An 11,265-nucleotide genomic window follows, 5' to 3' on the forward strand; every position below is an offset into this window, starting at 1 on the left:
TTAGTTTCACTGCAACATGTTTTGTCTTCACATTTCACAGCTGAAGCCTGCAATCTTATGCATGCTTGCTTACATGGGAATGAGCTCCACCGAATGAAGCAGTATTTAATTGCAAATTTATTTTGGAAATTTATGTAATTTTCTGTTGACATGCATAGGACTGGACTGCACCTCCACTTTAGACTGTCTCCCAGTGATTGGTGTTATTCGAGTATGCAAAATAATCCAAACTACCTGTATTGTGACTTGGGAGTTCCCATTTTTAATAGAAATAACATTCTATTAAATGTTATTTAAATATTTAACACTGATAACAATAATATAAATAACAATAATATAAATAACAATTTATATAAGCAATATTAACACTCATAACAGTTCTCACAATATAAACCATATCTTCACAGAAGTTTAAGAGGACGTTAATACTGGCATAAAATGATAGATCTGCATGCTTCCTTGGCTTTCTCTACGGCCTGTCCTTTATTTTGCAGGGAGGGATGGTCCTTTCTTGTCTATGTAAGGCTTAATTATAAGATTGCATATTTTTGTTCTGCTTTCTAGAAACATATCCTTGGAGGAATCAAGGAAAAGTAAACCATTCTGGAGCTCTGCTCAAGTTTCAGCTTCATTCCGCTGTTTTTGTTACATAATGTATGGCTGCAGATTAAGCTGAAAGGAAAAAGAGAACTGTTAATATCACTCATTAGTTTTGGAATGCTTTTCCTTTTCTGGTCATTATTTAAGAAATTGAGCATTTTGAACCACCACAAACTGAGGGTTTTGATACGGACTCCACAGTGGAATCAGGAAACTGAAGTATTCTTTTCTGCTGAGCTTCTTAAAGAATGGAGCAGCAGTATAACTGCCTTTGTTAGGAGTCTGGTAGCAATCTAACGAGAGAAGTACTGGTAAATTGTAAATAGGAGATCTTTCTCTCTTCATTTATGTAGTATTGAAGTTGCCACTGCATTTTGTCCAAAGCTAACTCATGAAAATTTTGAATGAATATGCTGTGTTTTGTTTGTATTTTGTTTAATTTCATTTGCTAGTGATATGTGACATATTGTTTATATTACTGCTTTGCGTGATTTAAAGGGGAGATGAAAAATAAACAGTTTTTGGACTTTCTACACATATCTTTTTCAGAATACTGAAAACATTAATGCAGGTCAGTCTTTTCCATGGGTGACATATGCCTTTCACAACACTAAATGGTTTGTTGTGATTAAATAGTGATACGTTCCCACTTCTCTCTCATCTTCTTTAAAAGGAGCTTCTCCCCCCCCCCAAAAAAAACTTTTTCACCAAAGTCTTTGAAGTATTGGGTAACTGTCCAAGAGATCTGAGAGAGGATATGGAAAGCCCAAGCCACTGCCAGTTCCAGGGGCGGAGCCACCATTGGGCAAATGGGTTCAATGAGCTCGGGCCACCACCAATCAGGGGCCATGAGTGCGGCCCCAGACATGCCCCCCCATGTTTGACATTAGATGAGGAGGGCATTATTTCAGTCCCAAACAGGGCTGTGTGGCCCCGTTTGGAACCAAAACTGGCCCATGCTGTGTTGGCAACACGTCCAGAGTGACTCTCCCTGGCTTAGGCAGGGAGAGCCGCTCCTGGTCTCAACCAACACAGTGGGGCTGATCAATCTCCCTCCTTAACAGGGCCACGCGGCCCCGTTTGGGAGGGAGACCAGGCCCAGCATCTGACATCAGATGCAGGGGGCGGGGCCAGGGGATCACACACGGACCACCACTAGCCTCCCTACACTTCTGGCCAGTTCCTCCCTTTCCAGTAAATGTACCTTTGCAAAGAGAGGAGTGGACCCATAGTGTGGGAGGGGGCTGGCTACAGTCATTCCAAAAGAAAAGTGAGGCGTGCTTGAGTTAGAGCCTCTTCATAGTGTTGGGGTTTGTGATTATTTAGCAAGGCACCAAGGAAGCTACCACTCCAGTTACAGAGTGCAGAGTTCAGTTATTGCAGCTATTTAAGTAACACGCGTGGAGATCACTGTAGAATCTAAACTAAACTGATTTATTGGTTAAATACATTTGAGATATGAAAGACCTATCTTATCTATCAGCTACATAATGAATAAGTAGGGAGAGGGAGAGGGAGAGGGAGAGAGAGAGAGATATGCTTCCATCTTCTCTGTAGGAGGAAAGGAAGAAGACTGACTCACTAGAGGAAGTACCTGAGGAGTCAAAGCAGGGGTCATAGAGTAGAGGAAAAGCAGGGACAGGTAAAGGAGACCCTCACTAGCTACCTCTACTCCCAATGCCCCTAGTGGTCATTAGGATAGTTGGTGCAAAAGGTTGATGCACTGGAACTCCATCTCCAACACAAAGCACCCACAATTTCTCTTCCAGATGGAGGAGAGCAGAGGGGGTTGCTGGGGGAGAACCAGCCTATGCAGTGGCTGTGCCTGCATAGAGTAGAGGTGTGCACAAAACCACCTGGCTTGGTTCAGTTCAAGTTCGAACCGGAGCCAAAGCAGGCTGGGCTCGTTCCAGAGGAGGTTCCTCCTACCCTTGCTGCCAGCCTTCCTTTTTGTAAAAATCTCCCAGTTTGGGCATCTTCTGCCCTTTCTGGGCCTATTCCCTGGCATGGTGGCCATTTTGGCTGAAGACGCCTGAACCGGATGATTTTTACAAAAAGGAAGGCCAGCAGGGGGTGGGGTGGGGAGGATTTGATGAAACCCTGAACTGTGTGGGTGACTGTTAGATCTGGGGTCAAGTTGAACTGGGGGTGGTTTGGCTCAATCCCAAGCCACTTCAAACCGAACCGGTTTGATATCAAACCAGTTTGGATTCGAACCTGTTTGCACATCCCTAGTGTAGAGCACATGGGAAAGGAAAGAGGAGGGGTAGCCCAGCAGGGCTAGGAGAGAAGCAGCAGGCCAACCAGGTGTGTGATTGTTTGTGTGTGGGGGGGGGCGTATTCTGTTCTCTGTGCTATCACCCTACCATCTCTCCAGAACACACAGACTAGTTCTAAGGTTAAAACTGGTGAAGAAATTGGGAATACAGCCAAGTAGATCTAGGACTAGACTTGCCACTGTACTTTGCCTACAGTGAAATTTGGAAGTGAATGTGATGATGCCTGAGCAGAAGATAACAAGTTCTCCTGTTCAGCAGAGCAGAAAGAGCTGGGGGAGTGAAAGCCCTAAGGAGCAGACCTCTGGCCTCGAGTCTAGCAAGTCCTTTCCTCTATATCATATCCTGCCTAGCCTGTTGCTAGTCAGAAGATGATGGGGAGTGCAAGCTGTGGGAGGGACTGGCCCTGTTGGGGGTTCAGGTTTTGGGGTGCCACTTCTGGGAACTCTAATTCCATGGTTATCTTAGGTTCTGGTCTGGTGTTCGGGCCAGGAACTGGATGTCGTATCTGTTCCTCCCAAAATGCCAGCCAGTGATATATAGGATATATATATATAGGACAGATATATAGGAGAATGATTTCAGAGGTGAGAACTATAAGGCTTTGGCTACAATGCACAAGGTTTATCAGCTGCTGTGGTGGTTTTACATATCCCCAACTGCTCTGCATGACATTAGCTGTGCTTTCTGCTTCAATTAAAAACAAAAGGATTGTTTTTAGAAAGTAAAGCCCACCTTCATTATGGAGGCTTTTGATAAGCTGGTCAACCAAGAGAAAGCATTGCTTCACCTCCATCTGGACAATCTCCCAGGCACACAAGCTTTTCTGTTGCCCTCTCAGGAAGCCATTGATTCTTTGAAAATATTTTTTCACTCGCAGCCTGACCAGCTGGGTGCTCTGACCACTTGGAGATGCAATGCCATTCTCCGTATTGGCACTCAAGCAGGATCCCAGATACTTGATTTGCTGATCCAGTCCATTCTTGAAAACTGCCACTGAATTTTCATTCCATGCAGTTTCCAAATGCTTTTGGCTGAAGATGCGGAAAGTCTGCTGTAGGATTTCATGGATGCCTACCTTGCCATTCTCCCCCTGAGATCTTTGGATCTTCCTGAAGATTTCCTGGGTGGTTGTGGCATCTCTTCCATCATCTATGCATTGCAGGGGAATGCTTGCTCTCATTTTGCTCTCCAGGAGTTCCAAGTTGCTTTTGTTCACATTCTGTAGCCATCTGCGAAGTTCATTACAATTCTGAGAAGAGATGTCAGTGAAGAAGAGCATCAGCAGGCAAAGATGTAGGCAGCCTTTTGTGATCATGGCAACTATGAAGATAATTTACTTTTTGTGTGAGTGTAGAACATGCTGCCTTGGGTCCTGCTCATGATGTTCTGGCGTGTGGTGCATCTTTAGACCTTCAGTCTTTGCATTTAAATGTCCAGGGATTGAAGTTGTCTTTTGCTTTGCCATTTCCTATTTGTTAGACTTTCCTCCATTTCCTACTATGAGTTTCTAATTTTTGAGGAAATTTAGGAATCAGTCAGAAAAATAAAAAAGAAATAATGAGGATTGTTGGAATTAGAAAATAAAGTGCTTTAAATTATATTAAATTATAAATTCTTTAAAAATAAATTAAAGAGATAAATGGGTTTGTTTGTTTTTTTACTCAAACTTGTTTATAGTGTCTCTCTAGGTGTAAAAAGACACAATGGGAATATGAGGTTTGGTTCTTTGGTATGATCCATGTTAATGACAATTGAAATAGATGATAAAAAATTATGGAGTGTTTTTACAATAATGAAGCTGAAAAATTGATAGGGGAGATAGAGAACATATGCCTAAAATAGATTTGATGAAGTTAGGAACAGGTTTCATAATAGTCAGAAACCCTAGAAGCATTCTGCAGTAGCACACAGGGCTTTTAAAGCCTTTTAACTTTCATCTCCTCCGGAATGGTTCATATATTGGCCAGATATACCCCGAAGTCCCTGTGAATTATCGGAGAGCAGTTCACACACAATTCGGGTTTTTCACAGCACAGAGTGTAGCCCGATTTATATCCAGGGTAAAAAAAAATCCACTATTTGCGTCAGTTTTTTGGGGACAACTTCAACTTCACAGTAAAGCTTCCTAGTAAACTTGCAGTAAAGCCTGCTGTGTGTAAAAGTCCCTGATCCCAATTCATCTTGTAGATATTGGACTTTCCTGGGGAAAATTGTATAGAGATGTGGTGTTTGGTGCCCACAGCGTAGGAATGACACACATGCTCTATCCCCTTATCAGCAGACCCAGGCCAGGCTTGGACTGGCCCACAGGGCAACAGGCCATATTCTCGGTGATCCCCGCCCACGGGGCGCCCCTGCACACCGCCACACTCGGCAGCAGTGAATACTCCCACCCTTAAGTACCCACTCTGCTCAAAACCTGGCGCCCTCCCCACATACATTCCACCGCCCTCTCAGTGTCCCCAGTCCAGCCCTGACCCAGGCATTATATTTGCAGATCCTATTCATGTTTTACTACTTGAACTTGGATATAGTAGATATACTACTCTATACTACTAGATGTGGGCTCATCTACAAAGCTCAAATGAAGGCAACACTTTTCACTATTATTTGTCCCCAGGAGCTTTCCCATACAGCAGGTTTTACCATGGGTTTTCTGTGAGGCTTTACTGAGTGTTTGACATTGCCCCCCAAAACCGAAGCAAAAAGTGGATTTTTTAACCCTGGATAGACATCACACTAGACTGCAAATGTGTGATGAAAAACCTGAATTGTGTGTGAAGTGCTCCCTGATAGCTCGCAGGGACTTTGGGGTAAATTTGGCCAATATGTGAATGCACACCCTCCATTCTGGAGGAGATGCGAACTAAAAGCCGGGTGTGAAAAATTTCGAGGATCTGGTATACAGAGATATACTTCCTCTCAATCTGGAAGTTCCATTTAACTCTAATAGCAATTATGTTGGATATGGGCTCAACATCACAGTGAGAGCGCAAGGGGTCTTTCCCATCCTTTCTCCCCACAGCAGTTCCTTGAAAAAAACACTCCAGAGGCAGAGAGACCCTTGGGAACAGTGTGATTTAGTGCAGGGGAGTAAGACGGGGGACTGAAGGGGTGGGACACCCAGTAGCACTTTCTGTGCATGGAGAACGCCACCAGTTCAGACCCTCACACCACTTCCCACACGACTCCCAAGGGTCCCCAAATCCTCAGGAGTGACTTTTCAGGGAGCTGCAGTGGGGAGAAGTTGGCAGAGGAGATCCCTTCTTCTTGTGCTGTTGTGTGAGCTTATGTCTGGATCCAACCCACTGGTAGAACTGTCCTTGGTGGATCTGTCTAATCCTTTTCAAAAGCATTCTAAAAAGTCGCTCATCACTTGCTTGCTTTTGACATTTTTATTGCCCCACATAGTTCCACAGAACCCTCAGGGTGCTTCCCAGCATATTGTAAAACAACTACTAAAGCACTATATCAAATGCATGAATTTCAAGCATTGCCCTAAACTTTTAAACCAAGTGTGGAACAGAGTTCCCCAACTGTTAAGTGACAATTTATTTTGTCTGCCAGTCAATTTTATTGTGTGACCCCAAGTTCTAGTTAATGGAGTGGGGTGGGGTCTCTGTCTACTGCAACTATCCAATTCATAATTTTATAAACCTCTGTTTGTTCCCTCCTCCTCCAAGCCCAATAAAAGCCCTTAACATTTTAGGCTTTCCTCACAGGATGTTGCTAACAATTTGTTGATCCTCTTAAGTTGCTCATTCTGCATCTTTTGCACTCTGTGATATCCTTTTTGGGATGGAACAACCAGAACTGCACACCATATTTTAAATCTGGTGGCACTATCGACTTCTATAATAGCATTATGATACTTGCTGGCTTATTTTTGAACATTTTCCTAAAGCTGCAGTTCCTTTACTTGGTCAGCAGAAGGAAATCTTTCCCAGTATGACGCAGTGCTGAAAATCAGGAAAAAGGTACGTCTGACCAGATTTCTTCCACATTTCAAGTTTCATAATGCTACTGTTAACTTCAGTTCTATACACAATCCTGTACATTATGCATCTCATTAATTTCAATGGGCAGGATCCAGACAAAATTAGTCATGACTAAGCAATACTGAAATAATTTAGATATGACTAGTCTAAGTCCCATTAACATCAGCCAGCCTTATTAGTCTGGATCCTGCCCAATCATATTTACATGGGCACAAATGAGTGCAGGATTGCAAACCAAAGAGAAAGATTCATCACTCAGGGATGAGTTCTCTTTTACAGATGCATAATTTCTTTTAACTTCCAAAAATGAGACCTCCACACCAAAAAAGATGACATCTAGAGCACATATGGGAAGAGTAATATCTGCAATACTGATAAATACAGGTACCTTTCACACCATGCTGTGAATGTGCAGAAGTTTAACATTAGTCTAATTTTACTTTGATATTTTGAAATAGAGGCCCAATTCAGGTTTAGTAACAAACAGTGTCTTCTTGTTATAAACATAAACCATCATGAGCCTCAGGCTCACAAAGTCCCCTTTCCCCTTTGTCCACGGGGGGAGATATTTAAATTATTATTTTACTTGTTCTAATGAACAGCTTCCCATTTCATCCAAATGAGGACACTCATTGGTTGAAATATAATTCACAAACCACAATATTGAACCAAGATCAGATTCCGATTTAATATCCAAGCTTGCTAACTAACTATTTTGTACAAACCGTAATTTACTGAGTTTGAATGTAACGGGAAACTGTTTGCAACAAAAAGCAAATGGAAGCTTCCAATCTCCTCTCCTTGTACATGACGGGAAAGAGGGAATGCAAAAGCATGAGGCTCGTGCTCTCTCATACTCATAACAACAAATCAAGGCTTGTTCAATTTGAACAGGGCCACTGAAATCAGGGTAACCTTCAAACTGGCTTTTATTCTCCAATCAGAGATGCAAGTATACTGGCCAGGACAAGGGTTAATTTATTCCAAGAACACCTTCAATACTGTCCATAAAGTTGATTTCACCAAGATTAAAAGAACTGAAATAAGGAGAAGAGCTTCCCAAACCTGTGCACCGCACACATTCCATTATGCATACATGCAGGGGCTTCCACATACATTCAGGTAAATATGGATAGGCTGGGGTGGAGCCTACCACTGCTATCCTGTCCCCTTCAATGTGTGTTCATTGGACCAGGGATTCTCAACATTGGGTCTCCAGATATTATTGGACTTCAGCTCCCATAATCCCCAGCTCCAGTGGCCTTTGGTTGGGGGTTATGGGAGTTGAAGTCCAATAACATCTTGGGACCCAATGTTGAGAATCCCTGCATTGGACCATCTTTACAGGGTTTATATCTAGCTACCTTAAACTGTGAGGAGAAAGGCAGTCTCATAAAATTCAGTACTGTGAACTAAAGTACTGAAAGTACTGAAAGGAAATTCATAAAATTCAGTACTGTGACTTACTCAGGTTTGGAGTGCCCAACAGAGAGGATATAAAAATGTCTGAGGAGAAAAAGCAGGAACTAAGCAAAAACTTAGCTGAGACAATCCCCCTTAATAAAGGAATGCTCATAATAAGAATATAGTGCAGGAGCAGCCTTTGCTGCTGGGTGGTGTTCTCAGTGGTTTTAAAGGCACTGCCTTGCAGAGTTCCAAACTGTAAACATTCAAAATGTTAATTTATGCCTGACTTTGGTTTGTTTCTCTCTTTGCTCCTGTATGCAGATGAGGTAATTTAATAATTATTAGTAGATAATTTGAGCACCTTAATTTGTAAAGTGATTTAGCACTAAAAACCTCCATCTAGGCTTGTAGCTACTCTACACTCTTGGGTTAATAATCCACCATTTTCCCTAGTAAATATGCAGTCCCCTGCAGGGAAATATGATTTTTCTTTTTCTTTTTTTCACTCCTGGATTCCTCCTCCACATTTTAAAAATTGAAGAGGTATTTCAGTTTAAATTGAAGAGGTATTTCAGTTTAAATTGAAGAGGTATTTCTTTTTTAGGAAAGGAATTACATGTAGTTTCCAAAACCACTAATTATAAGAACTTGTAATACTAGGAGAGTGGAAAAGTATATTGTTACACTTACCCTCTGCTTTCCAGTTCCCTTTTCATTTTACTACTACTTCTTCTGCATTTTCTCTTTTATTGCAGAGCCACAAAGTGAAAATGAAATCAATCAACAACCTCAGCTTTGAGGTTTTTAGCCACAAGAACCAAGTAGGGAAAAAGCACAGCTGTGGGAAATTTTGAAAAACTCTTGAACCAAGTGAGTAGAAGGAGATTAAACAACAGGAAAATACTAGAGGAATTAATGGGTGCAGAAGCAAGCCATATACTGAGTTACCGTCTACATTCACACCCCAGTTCAACATTGAAGTCATTCTGCCGTGTTTTTCTTCAACATTAAACCTCAAGTGGAAAAGAACAAATTGGGGGGAAGTTATCAAGTTTAGCTCTCCCTCAAGACAAGATCAAGCCCCAGATGGGCTTTTTTTTTAAAATGTGGCAGTATATAAATGTGCTAAATAAAATAAATTAATAATAAATATTTTAAAGTGGCGATTCTCTTATATTTAACAGCAGAAGAGCAATTGGCCCTATCCTGCCCCAGCACAGCATTCCTCCTGTGGCTGCTGCTGGTGTCTACCTTTTGTTTAGTTTTAGACTGTGACGCCTTTGGGGACAGCAGACCATCTTATTTGTTTATTTATTTATTTTTGTCTATGTGGCGAAGCAGGGAAATGCTTGACTAACAAGCAGAAGGTTGCCAGTTCGAATCCCCGCTGGTATGTTTCCCAGACTACGGGAAACACCTATATTGGCAATATTGGGCAGCAGCGATATAGGAAGATGCTGAAAGGCATCATCTCATACTATGCAGGAGGAGGCAATGGTAACTCCTCCTGCATTCTACCAAAAGAAAACCCCAGGGCTCTGTGGGCGCCAGGTTGAAATCGACGACGGTACACTTTACTTACTTTAAACTGCTTTGGGAACTTTTGTCGGAAAGTGATATATAAATAGTTATATAGTGTTTTAGTGCACGGACAATGAAGCTGTGGCTGGGCCAAAGGCACTGTACTACATGCAGTTTGCCCCAGTTCTAGCCTCCTGGCAAAAAGGCAGATGATAATTCAGCCCAGTTCCAGCCCAACCCTGTCAGCAGCCCCAAGAGAAGTAAGGGCCATCCACCAAAAGCCCCATAGAGGCTTGTTGGAATCAAATTACCCTGAACAATACTACTGACCTGCCTTGCAGTTCCCACCACCAACTAAAGCCAATCAGCCAAATGTACACAATGCCAGTCCTAATGGGGACAAAAACCACCCCACTTAGGTGCCAAGCAGAGCAAATGGTAAAATTCTTCCATGACCCCTGCAAGGGTGACTAGCTAAGCCCAGGTCAAGCAAACTGAAGGGTGGGATGGGAGGGTGCATGTGCTGCCACCCAAACAGAATGAAGGCTAGGCATGACCCTGTGCCATATATACCCCTATTTCCTGTTAATAATTACTAGTTAATAGTTAATAATTTATTAGCTAATAATTAATACAATATAATCCCATGAAATCACATTAAAATATAAATATATCCTTCTCTAGTGCACAGGGATTGTGGCTTGTCTGCTAGGAGACACAAAGACAGAAGAGGCTCTGATATTAGTGAGATCTTTTGGAAAAATTCCCACCCCCAAAATCAACTGAGTTAAAAATTTGCCTTTCATCTATGATAGGTGGTGGTTTGCTGTGGCAGGATTTCATGTCTGGCAGTTTAATGGTGGGGCTTCTGTCCTCCAAAGACCCTCCATCCCTGTTTCCAAGAGGCATGCACTGAAGAAGTGGAGAAACAGCTCTTAGTTACCACTCTCAGTGAGAGTTGTTGTTCAAAAGGAATTTAAAGGAACAGTGCCTCTGTGCATGTGTAGAAAGCCTTCCTGCTGAGGGGAGCAATGCTGATTTTAAAAAGAAAAATGAAAGAAATCAGCTTTATTTTGGCATATATGAATATATATTTATTTCAGCAATTTTATTTCAGCATATATGCAAAGAATACATCGACAAAGCACTCAGTATGCAACTTAGCAATAAATGGCAGACTGATTAATAAGATCACTAAAGCTCCCCTCTCCACAAATATTCATTCATTAATTTTATTTTATTTTTATCCCAGCCTTCCTCCAACCAGGTCCGGGTAGTGTATATAGCTTTTATCCTAATAGCAACACTCAGAGGTAGGTGAGTTAAACATAGCTGAGTTAAACATAAAAACTATGTTAAACATAACTAAACATAAAACCATAGTTTAGGCTCATTGTTGGCCTTCAAGAAAGCCCTAAAAACATATTTGTTCAGCCTGGCCTTCCAAGGTTTTTAAATTG

General features: G+C 41.9%; 1 protein-coding gene across 4 annotated transcripts; it reads right to left on the reverse strand.

The window, feature by feature from the left end:
• Positions 1-239: 239 nt before the first annotated feature.
• LOC128346484 (interferon beta-like) lies at positions 240-10,250 on the reverse strand. Of its 4 annotated transcripts, none has more exons than XM_053299873.1 (5): positions 10,136-10,250; positions 8,975-9,122; positions 6,799-6,838; positions 3,612-4,128; positions 240-672 (listed from the first exon to the last, which is right to left on the reverse strand). In XM_053299873.1, the coding sequence occupies exons 2-5, from the start codon at positions 8,998-9,000 to the stop codon at positions 668-670; spliced, it is 588 nt and encodes a 195-aa protein (XP_053155848.1). In that variant the 5' UTR covers positions 9,001-9,122; positions 10,136-10,250; the 3' UTR covers positions 240-667. The 4 variants fall into 4 exon arrangements, with proteins under 4 accessions (XP_053155848.1, XP_053155849.1, XP_053155846.1 ...); XM_053299874.1 differs by having other exon boundaries at positions 6,756-6,838; positions 10,136-10,248; XM_053299871.1 differs by lacking the exon at positions 6,799-6,838 and having other exon boundaries at positions 3,612-4,386; positions 10,136-10,247.
• Positions 10,251-11,265: the final 1,015 nt, after the last annotated feature.

Source organism: Hemicordylus capensis, chromosome 2, assembly GCF_027244095.1.
Source record: "Hemicordylus capensis ecotype Gifberg chromosome 2, rHemCap1.1.pri, whole genome shotgun sequence".
NCBI lineage: Eukaryota > Metazoa > Chordata > Lepidosauria > Squamata > Cordylidae > Hemicordylus > Hemicordylus capensis.